This window comes from Typopeltis vanoorti, chromosome 10 (assembly GCF_054136105.1).
Source record: "Typopeltis vanoorti isolate ZY-2024b chromosome 10, IOZ_Tvanoo_1.0, whole genome shotgun sequence".
NCBI lineage: Eukaryota > Metazoa > Arthropoda > Arachnida > Uropygi > Thelyphonidae > Typopeltis > Typopeltis vanoorti.
Window position 1 is genome coordinate 30541511 of NC_143558.1, and position 20164 is coordinate 30561674.

The 20164-nt window shown below is 39.6% G+C and overlaps 1 protein-coding gene across 1 annotated transcript in view; it reads right to left on the reverse strand.

The window, feature by feature from the left end:
* LOC150102299 (putative N-acetylated-alpha-linked acidic dipeptidase) overlaps positions 1-16504 on the reverse strand; it is a 52601-nt gene extending 36097 nt beyond the window's left edge. The window contains exon 1 of the mRNA XM_090398620.1: positions 16279-16504. Coding sequence (XP_090254746.1) covers positions 16279-16477 — 199 coding nt within the window. The 5' untranslated portion in view covers positions 16478-16504. The remainder of the gene's footprint in view (positions 1-16278) is intronic.
* Between the last annotated feature and the right edge of the window lie 3660 nt (positions 16505-20164).

Consider the following 20164-nt stretch of genomic DNA (forward strand, 5'->3'; position numbering starts at 1 on the left):
ACTCCTACTCTTTTTAGCTTTAATTCTTCTACTATCATCAGCATTATCCCATCTTGTTCCCTCTGTCATGTCTGAAAATACTATATGCTTTGCATTCTATTCCTATATCATCCTCTATGAAGCAAGAGCTCTCTCTAATGCCTATAACTTTCAAATGCTAAAAACTCCCCAACCTAATTCCTGATGCTTCTGACAGTGTTATATAAACTGCAGTATCTCCTTCAGCCCACAACTGTCCCTCACACTTTGCATCTTCCACCACACTCAGTTTAAGATGCTGAGAAGCTACATTCAGCACATCTGATCATTGTCTCACTCATCTTGTTTCAATGATGCTTGTATACACATGCACACACTTGCTTGCAGTGCCCTTAAAAACACTTAAGTTTTCTGGCTCTGCACTTCCAAATTCTCGCCAAACAATATTTTCTCTAAGACATCTAATTAAAAATCTCAAATCCATTCAGATGCAAATAAACAGCCTTATATAAGTCCTTTCATCCATTAAATTCACTGCACATATTCACAAAATTCCACACCATTACTCTTGCATAACTTACACATAACTCATTTACAATCATGGGCCCATTTTCTTTCCTCACCTATATCATACTGGCAAAAGTTCTGAAAACCATGACAGCAGACTCACAGTCTTTACTCTTTCATTTCTTATTTGCATATACCAATGCCTTTTTCATATCTTCTTGCATACTGTACTTATCACCTGCAATATCCAGGAAAAGGAAAGTCACTAGTGGAGTGCCTCAGGGATCTGTTTTAGGGCCATTACTATTTAACTTGTATATTAATGATATTGGCGAAGATTTTGATGGAGATATTCAGTTGTTTGCAGATGATGCAAAGTTGGGACGAACCATAAAGAGTAGTGAAGATGTTGTGGCCTTGCAAGAAGACTTGAATAAATTGATTGATTGGGCAAGCAAATGGGGATGTGAGTTCAATGTTGCAAAATGTAAGGTTTTAAAATTTGGAAAACAAAGATGGGATGCAGAATTTATGCTTGGTAAGAATATATTGTTGGAAGTAGAGGAAATAAGAGATCTGGGAGTGATAGTGGATAAGGATCTAAAATTTAGGGGTCACATCGCCAAAATTGTGAAGACAACACAAAGACTTCTGGGAATGATGAGGAGGACACTGACGTGTAGAAGTAGGGAGATTCTTGTTCCATTGTATAAGGCTTTGATTAGGCCACACATGGACTATTGTGCCCAGATTTGGTCACCTGGTTTTCAGAAGGATGAAGAGATGTTGGAAAGGGTCCAAAGGCGACTGACTAAGGTAGTTTCTGACCTCTGGAATGTCGAGTATGAGGAAAGATTGAAAAGATGTAATTTGCAGAGACTAGTGGAGAGAAGGAAGAGGGGAGATATGATAGAGACCTACAAGTTGGTAAGGGGTTGCTATAGGATCAATGGTGGAGAAGTTCTACAGCGAATAGTGGGAGATCAGGAGAGAACCAGAGGTCATCCCTGGAAACTGTATAAAGAGGGTGTGAGTAGGGGAGTGAGAGGCAGGTTTTTTTCGTGCAGAGTTGTGAATGATTGGAATGCCTTGCCTGAGAGTGTGGTGTCTGCAAGGAGTTTGAATGTGTTTAAGACCCGGTATGATGAGGTGTGTGTGAGATAAAAGGACCTCCTAGATGAGTCTTTGACTCCATGAGGTCTTGTTTAATAATAATAATAATAATAATAATAATAAGATCATTTGTATCTTCCATAATAGTAATCTCTTTGACTTTCTCTCTCTCCACATATTAACAGCATCACTAACATCCTTAATTTTGCTCCAGGGAAACATGATTTCATCACACTCTCTTCAAGCATTCCTCTTATTATGGAGTCTACACACAAAACCCTCTCCTTATCCTCCCTCTTTTGCTCTTTCATCCTCCTCTTACCTCATATCGCTCTGTTCTTTTACCTCTCTGCCATACTACCATCCAGTAATTTCTCCAACCATTCTGTCTCACATTTTATCTTCTGCAAGACTTCATATAAGTGTGCTATCTCTCCCTCTCTCTCATTACCATCTAATCATTCTATTAATTTTACATAATTTCATTCTGCTACCACTTATACTGCATGTACTCTCACTCATTTTTACTACTTTGCTTATACAACCACCTTGCTGACATTCACATGCGCATTTTCTCGACTTTCACTGTTCAGCTTTCCACTGTCATACTTCTTACTCTCTTCACACCAAGTCTTTAAATTTTTAATGGGTTCAATACTCAATAAAAAACTTCATGAGTCCTGATCCAAATTTTGTATACATTAATGTATAACAAAAACAATTTCATTTTAATTTTGTTGATTTCTGTTACTTGTACTTCTTGTTTCCCTTTACTAATGATGCTCTATTTATCATCATATCTATAATTCTAACACCACACATAATATGGAATTGGGAACTAGAAAATACATTTCGTGAGGATAGGAAGGAGAATCATGATAATTATTATTATTACATGATACCTCCAAGGAGTCCAAAGACTCATCAAGGGAGGGCAACTACTCTACAACTCTCCATCTCCATCACTTAATCCACCAACTACAGTGAACTGCCATTACCATTGTCACCAACACCAACATTATAACGATAGTGGAAGAATTATGTCTGCACAAGGTTGACATGTAAGAAGAAAATAGTGGAAGTATGATGTGAGGTGGAGGCTGTATTAGTTGGATGTTGCTATTGTAAAAAGAAATGTAAATAGCAGAGACAAAGAATTGCATAGGCAAACTGGTTTAGTGAACAAGGAGGGAGTGATCATTCTGTGTGATTTTAATTAAGGCAATATTAAATGGAATGAAGAAATAGCATTAGAGCATAAGGAGAATGACTTTCTCAAGTTCTTAAGGGACAACAACCTTAGGCAATATGTAATGGAAGGCACACTAAGGTTGAGAGTTTTATCATCAGAGGATGTGATTGTGAATGAAGTGTCTGATCTTCCCACAGTTGGTGAGAGTGACCATGAAGTGATCATCTTGATTGTAGCCAGTCATGATGAGAACTTCAATGAAGAAGGGATACATGTGGAACTACAGGGCTGGTGATTACGATTAGGTTTAGGAGACAACTAGGAGCTATAGCATGAAAAGAGGAGTTGATTGGAAAGGAGACTTATCTTACTTGGGCATTAAGAGCTATTTAACATAGCAGTATCTGAGTGTATTCCAGAGGTGAAAATGACTAACTGAGATAGGAGTAAGATGGATGAATGAAGAGATTAAGAAAAAGGCCGTGTGGAGACAACATAAGAGGAATGTTAGCAATGATCAGTTGCATGAACAGTACAAAGAGCAGGCCAGGTGACTGGATTGATAAAGACAGCACAAGTTCAGCATGAATAGAAATTAGCCAATCAAGAGAAGAAAAATCCTAGTGAGTTTGTTCAATATGTGGAAAGTTGAAGTAGAAGAAAGAATGACTATGGAAGGAAGATGTTAGTGGATGACATTGGTAAATTGGTAACTGATGCAGAGGATATAGTTGAAGTATTCAATGAGCAGTTTATCAGGGTATTCACCTCTTGAATGTGCCATCATAAGAAGCTGTAGTCTTGAAGGTTGGGTGAAGGAGGTATTGATAGTGAGTGAACAGAAGATATATAAGAAATTAAGTAAACCTGATGTTAATAAGGCAGTAGGACTTGGCAGTACATCATCATGTGTCTTGAATTCAGGAATGCTCCAGTGAATTAACAGCACCCTTAGTACAACTGTTTAACATGAGTCTTACAACAGGGAAAGTCATTAAATTAAACTTGTCATGAAGAGACTTCACGAACAAACTTTGTTTATACTTGGATAAAGGATTCAACAAGAAATTATATTCTTATATAATTTTCTGGCATATTCTGCTCAATTTTAACCAAGTGGAAAAACTTTCTAAAACTGTGGAGAGTATGACAGGAGAGATTGAAGAGGTGGTTATGAATGAGGAAATAAGTGGCATGAGTATGGAAAATGAGAGAATGAGTGCAAGATGAACCCTTGAATGCTCTCACGTCCTCTTGGATGCTCCAAGAGGACGTGAGAGCATGTGTAGACAGGAAAGGAATGGGATGACCTGGGATCAAGAAGAAACAGTTGGAATTGAAAAGGGTTCTAAAATTATTATTTCACACCTCCAGGGAGTCCAAAGACTCATAAGCAGAAAGGGAAATGGCCCCAGTCAAGCATGGAGAGATCACATCGAATGAGTGTTATTAGTGGAAGTAGCTGTAGATCCAGGAATGAGCTATTGTGTTTATATACAAATGCCAGAAGTGTAAGAAACAAGGTAGATGAAATGGCTGCACTAATTGAATCTGCTCACCCAAAAATTGTTGGAATAAGTGAGACATGGTTAGATGAGGATGACATCCTGACAGGAATAGCGTTATAAGGATATGACGTGTTTCATGAGGATAGAAGGGGTAAAAAGGGAGGGAAGAGTGCTATTGATGATAGAGAAAGAGTTATGTCCATACAAAGTAGAGATGCAAGAGGGAAATAGTGCCAGTGGTTTTGAGGCAGTATTGTGTGAGATAGAGGTGAATGGAATCAAATACTTGGTTGGATACTGTTATAGACCAGGAAATGTGAATGGTAGTGACTATGAAATGTATAATCAAATTAGCCAAGCAAATAAGAAAAAAGTGATCATTATGGACGATTTTAATTAGGGCAATATGGAATGGAATGATGAGATAGCAACTGGAAGTAAAGAAAATGAGTTTCTTGAGTTTTTGAGGGATAACTACTTCAGACAGTATGTAACAGAGGGAACACGAGGATTGAGGGTCTTGGATTTGGTCATCTCATCAGAGGATGTAATTATAAATGAAGTGTCAAATTACCCACCAATTGATGAGAGTGATCATGAGGTGATTACCTGGGTGGTTGCCAGCAGTGTGAGGACCTCTGTAAGAAAAGGGTATATGTGGAACTACAAGGGGGTGATTATGAAGAGCTCAGGAGACAGCTTGCAGGTGTAGCATGGAATGAGGAGTTAGCTGGAAAAGAGATCAATGCAGCTTGGGGGATTTTCAAAAACTATCTAGTAGATGTAATGTCTAAATACATTCCAAGGGTGAGAAGGTTAAATAAGGTAGGTGTGAAATGGATGAATAAAGAAATTAAGCATGCGATACAGAGAAAAAGGGCATTATGAGGCAGCATAAGAGAAGTGGAAATAATCAATTCCATGAGCACTACAAAGATCAGGCAAGGAGGGTGACTTGTTGGTGAAGATAACAAGAGAGGTATGAACAGCAGTTAGCTAATGAAGCCAAAAAGAATTATAAGGAGTTCTTTTGATATGTAGCCAGCAAAAGAAAGAAAGAATGATTATGAAAGGATGACATTGATTGGAGAAAATGGTATAAAGACGGCTGTTGCAGAAGGTGTGATGGAGATACTTAATGAGCAGTTCATAAAGGTCTTTCAATCTTGTGAATGTGACTTCATGGAGAGATTGAGAGCAGTTGATGATGGGGAAGAGAGACTGACTGTAAGTGAACAAGAGGTGTATGGGGAGTTGAGCAAACTAGATGTAAATAAGGCTGTTGGACTTGATAATATATCACCACATATGAAGGAATGTGCCTGGCAGTTGACACCGGCCTTGACATATTTTTTTAATACGACATCTTGCACTTGGTCAAGTTCCTAAGGAGTGGAAGGAGGGCAAGATTGTACCACTTCATAAAGGAGGTGATCGAACTCAAGCATCAAACTATAGGTCAGGTGTTGTGGTTAAGTTATTGGAGAAGCTTGTGAGAACTAGAATCCAGAATTGGGTTGACAACAATGGTATTATCTTTGATGGACAGCATTGATTTGCTAAAGGGAGGTCATGTTTTAGTAATCTACATATTACAATAAGGTGACTGCTTCCATGGACAGAGGAGAAAGATACACAGTAATATACTTAGATTTTGCAAAAGCTTTTGATAGGTTACCGTACGATAAGTTGATAGTTGAACTGGAGTGGATCAAGTTGGATATTAGATTGGTGCATTGGATTTGAGACTGATTATCTGATAGGTATCAACAAGTTGTGTATGAGGGAGCGATATTCAGTTAAAGGAAAGTTACTAGTGGTGTGCCTGAGTGGGGCTGTTTTAAAGCCATTGCTGTTAACTTGTATATTAATGATATTGGTGAAGATTTGGATGGAGATATTCCATTTTTTTGCAGATGATGCAAAGGTGGGATGAATCATGAAGGGTAAAGATGTTGTTATGGCCTTACAAGAAAACTTGAATAAATTTAGTGATTGGACACGGGAATGGGGATGTGAGTTCAATGTTGCAAAATATAAAGTTTTAAAATTTGGAAAACAAAAATGGGATGCAGAATTTATGCTTGTTAAGGATATATTGTCGGAGGTGAAAGAAATAAGAGATCTGGAGGTGATAGTGGATAAGGATCTGAAATTTAGGGAACACAACCAAAATTTTGAAGACAACACAAAGGTTTCTGGGAATGATGCGGAGGACACTGACTTGTAGAAGTAAGGAGATTCCTGTTCCATTGTATAAGGCTTTGATTAGGCCACACATGGACTATTGTGCCCAGATTTGGTCACCTGGTTTTTAGAAGGATGAAGAGATGTTGGAAAGGGTCCAGAGGCAACTGAGTAAGGTATATTCTAACCTCTGGAATGTCGAGTATGAGGAAAGATTGAGAAGATGCCACTTGCAGAGTCTGGTGGACAACAGGAGGAGGGGAGATATGATAAAGACCTACAAGTTATTTAGGAGTTGTTATATGATCAATGCTGGAGAGGTTCTACAGAAAATAGTGGTAAATCAGGGGAGAACCAGAGGTCAACCTGGAAATTTTATAAGGAGGGTTTGAGTAGGGGAGTGAGAAGCAGGTTTTTTTCATGCAGAGTTGTGAATGATGAGCTGAGTGTTTGATAAAAGGACCTCCTGGATGAGCTTTGACTCCATGGGGTCTTGGATAATAATAATAATAATAATAATAATAATAATAATAGCTTTGATTCAAAGTATTTTAATAATAAAGTGATGATTTTTATATTAATTCAACCTTGGTATTTCTTCTGGGTCTGGCTCCTACTGATGACACCTGAACAAACATCAAAATTGGGTGGTTTTGATGATCTGGGTGGTAACTCTTTCCATGTTGCATGAAGCAATATGCACCTCTGAAAGGAAGCATGCTTTGAATTAAGGGAAACTAAGGCCAATAATGTGAAGTTATGAACCTATAAACAAGCATGTATATCAACATGCACGTTGCATTTCATCTTTTCCAGAAAACCTCCACTTTTCTTTTCTTTCTTTATCTAAATACAAGCTTTTTCTGTTAAATCTTTCCAGACATCTACCAGATTCCTTGCTGTTGTGGCCTATCTTATTTTGAACAATCTAGAAGATTCGCCTCTTTTCACTGCAAGGAACATAAAATGTATCAAGTTTCATGAACCTGAACAATCAGGCCTTGAGGAACATGCCATCTCCACTAAACACAGGGTCCTTCAAAAGAACACAATAATATTGCACAAGAGTAGAATCCTTATGAAATATTTTTATAAAGAAAGCTCTGAATCATTATTACATAATCTTAATATGAACATTTGTCATGGACTATGGAGGCTATTTTCCCCATGGGAAATAGCTTCCATCGTCCATGACAAATGTTTTTATTTACTAATAAAGATTTAAGTTTACATAATCATCCATCTTTTATTCTATGTATTAATTCTTTTTATGCTTGTCTTCCTGTCTATCCTGATTTTCTCCCCATTTCCCTGTCCATTTTATACTCTGTTCTCACCTCTTGCATTGACTCACACCAGATCCATTAAAATGTCATCTGTAATTCTTCTATAGTTCCATTTGCCCTTCATATTCAACCAACACATTTTCACAAATTGCATTCCCTTCACTCCACAGAACTTCTAATCTATCATTCATGATAGGTTAGCAGCTCTGTGGAGTCAGCCTGGTTGGCTGAGTGGTTAACATATCTGCTCTCCAGCCAAAAGACTGTGGGGTTCGAATCCTACTGGAAAAATTATAGTGGATGGAGATTATCTTGCAGGATATCGATGGGAATCAGGTGACAAAGCAGATGACATAGTTGAGGTATTTAACTATCATTTTCTTAGACTGTTCCATCCTAGTACTACAGGCTTTATTCCTAGAAGGATACTGAGTGGTGAAGTGTTAGAAGTGAATGAAGAGAATGTATTCCAATTACTGAATACACTAAATGTCAATAAAGCAGAGGGACTGGAATTTCACCATGTGTTTTAAGGAAATATGCTATGGAATTGACTGTGCCAGTAACTTTCTTGTTTAGTGAAAGTCTTATAATGGGGCAGGTTCCTCGAAAGAGTGGAAGGAGAGTAAGATAGTACCATTGCATAAGGGTGGTAGAATGGAAGTATCACACTGTAGGCCTGTTTGTATTTCTTCTGTAGTTGTTAAGATTTTGGAGATATTAGTAAGAACTCATATACAGAATTGGACAGATGAGGGTAATATTATTATTTATGCAGACCAGCATATTAAAGGGTGCTCCTGTTTCAGTAATCTGGTTACCTTTTATAACAGAGTAACAAGAGCAGTGGATGAAGGTAAGGCATACACTGTCATTTTTTTATTTTTTTTTTCCACTGCATTTGACAGGGTGTCACATGACAAGATGATTTTTAAGTTGCATCATATGGGTTTGGATATCAGGTAAGTGGATTGAACTGGCGATTGCTCCCTGATAGATATCAGAGAATTGTATATGGGGGAACAGTATCAGGGTGTAGGACGGTTACAAATGGAGTTCTACAGAGTTCAGTCCTGGGATCATTACTGTTCAATCTTTATTTCAATGATATTGTCACAGGACTACAGGGAGATGTTCAGTTGTTTGCAGATGATGTGAAGCTTGGGAATGTTATTAGTAATAGTGCTGATGCTTTGATTTTTCAAGAGGATTTGAATAAACTGGAAGGGTGGGCAAATGAATGGGGATGACAGTTGAATGCAGCTAAATGTAAGGTTGTAAAATTTGGGATCCACAGAAGGGATGCCTCATACTCACTTGGGGGAGTTATACTGGAAGAAGTAGAGGAAGCAAGGGATCATGGGATGATTGTTGATAGAGATTTAAACTTTCGGGGACATATTACAAAAGTTGTGAAGATAACTCAGAGAATTGCAAACAGTGTTTAATAAATTTAGTTTAATCCTTTATCCAAGTGTGGACAAACAAAGTTTGCGCCTGAAAGTATCTTCAGGACTGGGGTAAGGTGGTACAACACCAGGAGGGCAACTCATTGCAAAGGTGGAGCAAGCTCCAACACTCCTGTCTCAGTATCTCCTATAATGCAAAACACATCTCCTTGCGGATATGTTTAATGTTATGCATTAAGGGAAGGGCCACTACCCAGACTAGTTTCGACCTTTATTGAGGTCTCTTCAGTGGGAGCCAGGCCCAAGCTGAGATACCAGGCAGAAGCATTCGCAGGTCATCTCCACCTATAGGAGTTGCCAAATGGTGTGCCACCCTTTTTTAATAAATTACTCTGGATTTAGAGAAAGATGTTGAAAGTTTATTTTTCACTTGGTTAGAGTATAATAAATTTAGTTTAATCCTTTATCCAAGTGTGGGCAAACAAAGTTTGCACCTGAAAGTATCTTCAGGACTGGGGTAAGGTGGTACAACACCAGGGCAACTAGTTGCAAAGGTGGAGCAAGATACCTACACAATTGAAGTCCTGCCTTGCCTAGCTCCCACTGACGAGACCTCTGTTCTAAGCCAAAGAGATCGTTCTCGCAGCATTATTCGCCAAGACGTGAAAGAGAGCTCCAGTTCCAGTTCGAAGAAGAAAGAGCCTGTGCCTACCAGCCCAAAAGAGGATCCAGTTCCCGCGGCCCGAGGAGAGAGCTCCATGCTCACTTTCTACAGAAGTACCTCGCCGTTGGTAAGACCTTTTTTTCTTATTATTGGCTCTTTTACCCATTCCTTCTGGTATCTCTTCGTTTGTTGTGAGGGACACCGGGCTTTCCCCGACTTTGCCCTCCTTTACCCCCCCTTCTACAGCCAGTAGTTAGGTTTTCCCTCAACAATGCCGTACTTTTTTCCCCGAACCAGGACGCTTGGCATCGAGGTCAAGCAGCTCCCAGATGAGCGGACGTTAGTGAAAGCTCTGATAGATACAGTAGGGGTGAAAACATATACGGTTTCACACTGTACTCAAAAGAAAGATTCCAAATTGTAGTCAAAAATGACCAAACAAGAAGCAAATTATTAGAGAACAAACGATTAAACCTGTGTTAATAGGGAGTTTACGAAAAACGTTAAGAATAACCAGATTTCCCTTGGAATACCTGGAAAACGAAGACAACGTCAAGAAATTTTTTAGCCAATGGGGCGATATTATTAATATCAAAGCATTTGAACATGCAGATTACAAAGGCTGGAAAACAGGCGACGTTGAAATACAGATGGATATGAAAAAGGAAGTTCCCAACTTCATTTTAGTGGGCCAAACAAGGGTCATGGTCAACTACCCGGGTGTTAAAAGATTGTGTTTCCGATGTGACTCTGAGGATCACCTAGGGTCAGAATGCCCAAAACTACAGTGCAGAAATTGCAAATCAACAAAGCACAAAATAGTAAACTGCACAGAAGCCTGTCTTAAATGTGGGGACTTGACCCATAAAGTGGACACGTGCTCGCACAAAACACTTTCAGAAGCAGCTGGAGGGACCATAATACCGGTCAGGTCTATACCCCTCGGTAAACCTGAGGTATCATCAGGGAGCGATTTTCCAGAGCTCCGGCAACAGACCGAAAAAGAAACATTAGCAGAAAACACAACCTCCATGAAACCCGTAACGGGTAAGACACCCAGGGCAACCCACCACATCAAGGACAAAACAGCCAACTTCGAAACCCGCAATAAAGAGGAAGAAGTTGTAACAACCAGCACTCCAACAAAGTGCACAAGAGAAACAGAAACAGAAGAAACAAAAAAGGCTAAACAAAGCAGCCTACTCTCATCAGAAGATGAAATGGACAACATCCAAACTACAAGCCAATGCGAAGGCACCCAGCCCCTTGAGGAGGTGGTAACAAAGCCAGGAAACCTATCCCCAGTAGCGGACCAACCTGCAGAATCCCATCCACATATCTGCAGCACGGACATTTATAGCGTCACAGAAATGGAATTTCAAAACGACCTCGTTATGGATATTCCAAGCAGCTCCGATAGTGAATCACAGGTGGACCATGTAGAGCAACAAACAGACAACCCCCCCCCTTCCTCCAAACACCAACATGGATTTTAAAATAGCCACTTTAAACACCACCGGTTTATGCAACCCCTTCGCGCAAAACACTGTCTGGAAGCTAATGTTAAGGTACAAAATTAATATCCTCCTGATTCAAGAAACCCATTTTTATAAGCATTGGGACGTGGAGAACTTCTCGAGAAGCTACCCGGTCACCAGCTACTGGTGCTTTTGGGATGCTCACTCGCGAGGGGTGGGGATACTAATTCGCCCCCCAATCGCGGGGGAGTTCTTCAACGTCCAGAAGGACGCCATGGGACGTCTAATAACGGTGGACTGGAAGTACTGGAGGTAGTTTTCTGCCCTTGAAAACTACCTCCTAGGAGCAGAATACCTAATAGTAGCCGGGGACTGGAACTGTGTGGAAGACACACGTTTGGACAAAGTAGGCGGGAATGCAAACTCCGGAACTGGCGGAACCGCCGCTCTAAAAAGATGCTGTGTAAATTTTGATCTCGTCGATGTCTGGAGGAGGAATAACCCATCAAAGGTAGAAACAACGTGGTGCCGCGGCCAGATATCGCCGAGACTAGATAGGGTGTACGTGTCCCAAAACTTGGAACAGTATGTTCAAAGGATACGTCACACCACAGCACACAACATGTCAACAGACCACAAATTGGTCATTTTAAAAATTACACTCCCAGAGGTTATGGAAACAGCCAGAGGTCCTTGGAGGCTCCCTCCTACCTTTCCCAGTCTTTTTAGTGACCAGCTACAGAAACTCTGTGATGAATGGACAAACACCAACTGGGACTGGGAAAACTGGCTGCACTTTAAGTGGCGGGCTAGGGAACTGTTTCAAAAATGTGGGCACAAAAGTATCTACCAACAACGTAAACGGCTGAGGGATCTCTACAGGGAACTCGGCTGGTACCAGACAAACGAACGGAACGGAGTTCCCTGCGGACATCTTATCAGACAGGTAGAAATAGAGCTGCAGCAAGAGCGGCAGAGTAGAGTCGATGACCTCGATTTTCGCACGAGACTCTATCTCAGAAAGTTGGAAACACAATCCGCCGCATTCTACAATCAACAATGGGTGGCAGCAAACGATGAAAGAACGATTTACCAGATCGAGGAGAAAGGCCAGATTCTAAATTCAACCCATGAAATACTCCGTCATTTTCACCAGCAGTATCTCGGCATCTTTGCTGACTAGCAGGGCACGGATGACTTCAGTGAGTGGGACGTCAAACATTTTCCTGAGCATCTTAGTGCCCTGCATGACAGGCCGATAACTGCAGCTGAAATAAAAGCTACGTGTAAAACGATGAAGACAAAAAAAGACCCCAGGGCCAGACGGACTGGGGATAGAATTCTATAGATTGATCTGGGACCTTGCACGGCCAGCACTAGTAAAGATCTTTAACGAATTCCTCACTTCGGGAAACATCCCCGAGGAATTCGCTAAGAGCTATACAATCTTTATCCATAAAAAAGACCGAGATCGGACCTTGTCAAATAACTGGCGTCCCATCTCCTTAACTAACTTAGACTATAAACGTTTCGCAAAAATTATCTGTACACACATTAAGGGTGGAATAGAAAACATAATAACAAGTTCACAGGTCTATGGAATCCCAGGTAGATCTATGGAATTTAATCTCTTCCTGCTAAGAGACCTAATCAGACTGGCCAAGGAAAAAAAATACCCCCTGGCACTTCTCTCCACCGACTTGGAAAAAGCATTCGACAGCGTCAACCACACGTACTTACAGGACACTCTAAAAAAATAGGCATAAGCCCGATACTTCGGCGTACAATTAAACATGTACGCGGAGGCCTCGACACAACTGTCTATTAATGGGTTTCTGACAGAACCAATCCGTATAAAGAGAGGGGTTAGGCAAGGCTGCCCACTAAGCCCCCTTCTCTTTTCCCTAGCATTAGAACCCCTCATCCAAAGAATAGAGAACACCCCTGCAATTAATGGTATTCCACTGCCCCAAGTCTCCAGACAGTGCAAAATAGTAGCATATGCAGATGATGTAGTGGCCACACTCAGAGACTCTGAGTCTATCTGCATCTATCTTGACATACTGCAAAACTTCAGCATAGTCAGTGGTCTCCGAGTTAATGCACAAAAAACTAAAATTAAAAATTTTGGAAATTTCCATAACACTGGACTTCCCTACGGTTTAACGCTGCATACGCAGCCGCTAACAATACTAGGAGTTCCCTTTTCTGAGTCGCTAGCTTTACCAGTTACAAAATTACAGGAAATAAGTACGGAAAGGATAAGTCTATTCAAACCGACCTTTTTCTCCTTTTATGGCAGAGCCACAGTGATAAAAACAATCATTACCCCAATGCTCATGCACAGTCAATATCACAGGCATCACACTGCTACAAGAAAACCAATTATCCAAAAAACTCTTAGATTTCTTCTGGAATGAAAAAAAACATGAGGTTAAAAAACAATACCTGCAACTAAAACATGAAGAAGGGGGGTATGCTCTGCCTGATCTCAAAAGCTTGCTTTATGCAAATACATTCAAAACCGTACGGAAGGCCTTAAACTCAAACCACATTTCAGGCCTCCTAATTAGATATTTTATAGGACTTTTCCTCCCCCTCTTTGGAACCACGGACTATGCTGGACCCCGTGCAAGGGTTGTGCCTAAGTGGTACCGCACACTAGTAAAATCACTTACAGTACTTAGAGACAAAGGAACAGAAATCCTCACACACAAATCCAATGCAGTATACTGGGATTTCTTCCAACTCTCCAGGCGTGATACACCAAACCTCGGGACAAACAATGAAATTCTCTTTAAAAACATCAAGAATAGCTGGGGACAGCCTTTTCATCGGGATCTGGCCTGGCGAATAGCTTATGGACGGCTCCCGGTGAAACAGGTTAAATCTAGGTACGTACCCAGTCCGTGCGATCCCTTTTGTGATGTCTGCCGGGGCGTGGAAACGGTGGAGCATTTTTTTTATTTTTGCCCACCAGCCCAATGCATCTGGCAAAGACTGAGCACAGCACTGGGAATCCCGATGCTATCACTAGAAGAGGTCATACACCTGCAATTCCCGCCACCAGTCAACAAGACCCAAAAATTTGCCATTTTTTTAATTAACGTCTTAAAGTATCACATCTGGAAGGTACGGAAAAAATCCCAGGTACAGGACGTAAATTTAATGTACGCAAGAATAAGGAAAGGTTTCTTTTTTTACCTACCCAAATTTCTTGCACAAGAGAGACATCTACTAGGAGACTTTAAATTTGTGAACAGATACTGCAAACCACCGAAAATATGCTTTCTTATACAGGGACGCATCAAGCCCTGTATATCTCTTTAGTATCTCCAAAACTCCACCTAACTCTCCCTAGGAAAAGTAACAACCACTCTGTTCTTCCTCGCCACAAAGCTTTCGCTGGCACGGTTTCCTTTACTCCAAACAAGGGGGGTAGATCTGAGAACCCGGGCTGCGAAGGCTTACTGCGAGGCGGTGCTGCTCCTTGTGAGCGGCATCTCCCGGGCCAGTCTTCTACCCCATTCTAAGTCCCAGTGGTACCAGGTTTGTAAGTTCCTCAATACGTTCCCATTCAGTTCAACTAACCGGACCTCAAGTCCTTTAATTTTTAATGTAATTAAAAAAAAAAAAAAATACTGTTTCAAAACAGGGTCAATAGATCTCCTTCGTAGATAACTGACAAAATTATTAATTTGGATAAATTTATAAGTGAACTTTAGTCAAAATTTTTTATGGTTAAATTTTTTTTTCTCAGATAAATTGAGAATACGTGTTACAGACCAATTAGCCAAATAAGGCTAAACAGGTTGACTGAGGCCTCTTTTACCTCCTACTATCCTACTCTACCTTTCATTATCCTCCTCTCTTACTGTTTGCTGACCCTCAGCATGCTTTATTCTCCAAAGGCCAATGATGAGAGACATGAACTCCCATTCTACCTCAATAAAGGTCGAAACTAGTCTAGGTAGTAGCCCTTCCCTTAATGCATAACATTAGACATATCTGCAAGGAGATGTGTTTTGCATTATAGGAGATACTGAGACAGGAGTGTCGGTAGCTTGCTCCACCTTTGCAACGAGTTGCCCTGGTGTTGTACCACCTTACCCCAGTCCTGAAGATACTTTCAGGCACAAACTTTGTTTGCCCACACTTGGATAAAGGATTAAACTAAATTTATTATACTCCAACCAAGTGAAAAATAAACTTGCAACAGTGTTTGACCACAAGAAATAAACATGTGCTGGTCCCATTGTATAACGCTTTGATCAGACCGCATATGGATTTCTGAGCTCAGATCTGGTCACAGGGATTTGAAAGAGATGAAGTAACCTTGGAGAGGGCGCAGAGATGGTTAGCAAAAATGATATCAGGACTGTATAATATTGATTATGAGGATAGACTGAGGGCATGTGGACTGCAGAGTTTGGTGAGTAGAAGGCAAAGGGGGGATCTGACAGAGATATTTAAGCTGTTGAAGGCTCATCATATTAACAATGAGGAGATTTTACATATGATAGTACGAGGGAAAGGAACAAGGACAAGAGGCCATCCCTGGAAGTTGTAAAAGGAGGTAGTGAGTAAAAGGGTAAGAAGTAAATTTTTTGCATGGAGAGTGGTAGGAGAATGGAATGCATTTCCTGAGAGGGTGGTGCATGAGTAGACTGTGGATGATTTTAAGAAGTTGTATGATAGACTTTGTGTTCACTAGTGTTGACCTCCTGCAATGAGTCTTGTGACTGCATGGTAGTCAGGAAAATAAAAATAATAATTTAAAAACTGCACAGATGTCTTATTTAAACTGAATACCACAACTGCATACTATAATGCTCATGTATTCATGGAGCATTATGGTATGAGGTATTTAAATGAGCTATAACTATCAAGTATAGTTAAATTTTATCACCAGACCTATAACTTTAAAGTGCTTCAGATTTTTTTATTCTACATACCTAATGATATATTGTACTTCCTGAGTTCTTTCTCTACTCCAGCCAACTCTAGATAAGTTAATTCCTTATGTAATGTATCAGCCCAGTACATAAGACTGAAGGGTATAATAGTAGGTACACTAAGCACAATTGCTAGAATGCCAGCCATCCAACCACATGACAAATGGATTTTAAATTCTGGATCAATAAATTTTTCCATCAAGTAAAATGTGTCATACTTTGTATGGTAAGCAGGGTACACGGAAACAGGATATATATGCTGAAACAAAAAAAAAATGCAATTCTTAACATAAAATATTAAAAAATATTCAGCTATCTAAAAGAATTTTTTTTTAATATCATACTATCACTAAAAAACTAACCCTTATTTAGTATCAAGCACAACATGGTTTCAAAGGTATATGATTGCAATTTAAATCCTCTCCTGGAACAGAAATATCTCAGAGTATTTTGATGGACTCTTAGATACTGTCTTGATGCCTATATGGGCATCAAGTCAACCTACCTCATCATAACATTCTAATATATTCCAAGAGTATTTGAATGTTTTATGATCTGAAGATTGAAGTTGCTCTGAAGATGGCTAATTTCATGATCATTTTTCAAACCACTCAATGACAGAAATATCTAGCAGAAGAGATAGGTACATTACTGTTTTGAGGTCAGATCAATTTCAGCACAGCTGTAAAATTGTCGGTTATTCATGACCACATATTTTTTAAAGTATGGTAGCATTTTGCTGTCTCTTCAACACAACTGGATTAAATTTTTCTGCTATGCCAATGTTTCCTGCTCTGTTATATATGCTTATATGCTTATACTTAGTATTTCATATGAGAGACCGAAGAAGTGTCTGGTGAAGTGAGAGCAGAGTGGTCCAGAGAGAGAGTAAGAAGACTGTAACATTGTTGGATGTATACAAGCTGAGATATTATAACATAAATTAAAAGCCAGATGGCTATTTTTCTGGCATCCTTAATAATAATTAAGGGAATACAAATCCCTTGTTGTTCAACTGCCAGTAAGGATAGTGAGGGAGCTTGCTTCACCTTTGCTTTGCATTGCCTTGGTGTTGTACTACCAAGTGGTCATCACACTTGGATTCGCCGATAGTTTTTCAGTATATATGAAACTCATAGATTCGTAGTTCTCGATCTTAGAGATCTCAATCTTGCTTACTGGCAATTGAACAACAAGGGATGTGTATCCCCTTAATTATTAAGCTGAGATATTATTTAAATATATGGTAGCATTTTGTGGTCTCTTGAGAAACATTGCTAAATTAAATTTTATGCTATGCAAATGTTTTCTGCACTATTATTTATGCTTATGAATAGTATTCAGGAAATGACACCATAATTAACCATGCCATGAGCTCACATGACTGGAAAAGTGTCTAGTCAGTGGTATAGCAAAGCAGAAAGAAAAGGGAATATGAAAGAGAGGGAGCATAATCATCATCATCATCATCATCAAATTCCTGCCATGTACCCTCAAGGGGTGTACAGGATATGACAGTACTACATGAAAAAATTACATCATTACTAACTTCCTATCTACAATTTTCCTCCAAATCAGTCTGTTACTTGTCAAGACTCCAACATTATCAGATCTTATATTTCTATCGTCTAAGGCACTTTGTAACGTATCAATCCACCTATATCTTGGTCTTCCTCTGGGTCGTTTTCCTGCCAACCTGGCAGAGAACACTTGTTTTGCTAATCTTTCCTCTCCCATTCTATTTAAGTGACCATACCACCTGATATTAGCTCTGCTAATGCATTCCTGGATGCTGACAATGTCAAGTTCTTTCCTAATATTTTCATTTTTAATATGATATTGCCATTGATGGCATCTGTTCACACATCTAATCTTTCTCAGGACTCTCATATCTGCGGTCTCTAGTCTTTGGTCAAGTGTTTTACTTCTGACCCAGCTCTCAGATCCATAAGTTAAAACTGGTTTGAACACTGTCTTGTATACAGCTAATTTAGTGTTCCGACTAATTTCTCTCTTATTCCATATGAATTTATTCATTTGACTTCCCACCATACCAGCTTTGCTGATTCTGTTGTCTATTTCTATATTTAATTTACCATCTTCAGTAAAAATTGTGCTGAAAGTAGCTGAAATGTTTTACTTGTTCCACAGGTTCTCCATTCACAACACAGTTGACATTTTCAATGATTCTGCCTATTTTTATTGTCTTTGTCTTTTTATTGCTGACCTTCATACCATATCTATTATAACAGCTATTCAATTTAGTCAGAGAATCTTGCAGACTCGTAGTGGATTTATTTAGAAGTATAACATCATCCGCATAAAGCAAAGAGCTGACATTAACATCTCCAATTTTAATATCAGGTTTAATACCACTTTCCTTCATAATGTGATCCATACAGATAATGAATAACAGAGGGGATAATGTACATCCTTGTCTCACACCAGATTTAACATTAAACCATCTTCCTGTACTTCCTTCAATTCTAACTGCTGACTTACAACTCAAATAAAGACTAAGTATTGTTTGATATAATGCCCCATTGACACCAATATAACTGCAGCGTATTGAATAGCTTCTCTCTTGGCACCTTGTCATATGCCTTTTCCAAATCGACAAAACTTAAATAAAGATCTTTGTTATATTCCCATGCTTTCTCGACTATTTGTCGTAAAGTGAAGATCTGATCCTGACAGCCTCTATTTGGCCTGAATCTAGCTTCTTCACCAAGCTTTTCTTCCACAATTCTTCTCAACCGTTTCTCAAGTATACTTGCATAGATCTTGCCAGGAACACTCAGTAGGGAAATACCTCTGTAATTCTCACATTCAGTTTTATTTCCCTTTTTATATATGGGTACTATGAGAGCTCTACTCCAATCATCGGGAATTCTTCCCTCTGTCCAAGTTTTCTGAACTATGCAGTGCAGCCACTGTAAGCCTTTTATACCACCATACTTCAGCATTTCTGGTCAAATATCATCTACTCCTGCTGCCTTTCCACATTTCAAGCCTTTGATGGCTTTTTCTACTTCAAGTATGGATATGTATTCCTGACTGCATGCCTGGTCAGTGTTTTTTATCACTGTGCTGTCATCACTGCTTGTTTCATTCAGCAGTTTTTCAAAGTAATTACTCCTAATTAATTATTATCTAATTAATCTAATTAATATATATTGTTATTCTATAATGAGAGGTTTGCTGGATAAGGATGTGAAAAAACTGTTGCACATTCACTCCAGTAGACCTATGATTTCAAATGTGACAGGTATGGAGAGAGAGAGAGAGGTGGGGGAGGGGGGAGGGGGATAGGATATTACTGAAGAAAAAAGAAAAGAAGGACAAAAAAAGAGGGAAAGAGATCCCCTCCAAATAGAACAAACCGAGAAGAGGGGGAATCAGTCAAATGAGTCAATATTTATGTTGTTATACAGGTGGAATGATAAGCAGTTTTTATTTGTAATGTATAGGAATTTGATTGATGAAAATCTTATATATGACTGACAAATCTGGAGTTAGGTGTCTGGAGAAAGTGTTGTACACTGAGAGACTGAACATGCAAAATCAAGAAACTAGATTTCTTAGGGAAGATGCAGGTGAGCAGGGGTGCGCCAACGCCATATGTGCAATGTGTGCGATGCACACAGGCACCAGGATAGTAAAGGCACCAAAGCGGAGGAAATACTTTAAAAAAAACGTTTTTTTAAAGTGATTTTCTTATTGGAGGGGGGGGGGATAGGGGCACCAACTAAAGTATTGCACACAGGCACCAGACACTATTGGCATGCTACTGGGTATAGGGGGGCCAACTAAAGTTTTGCACACAGGCGCTAGACACTACTGGCATGCTACTGGGTATAGGGGGGCCAACTAAAGTTTTGCACAC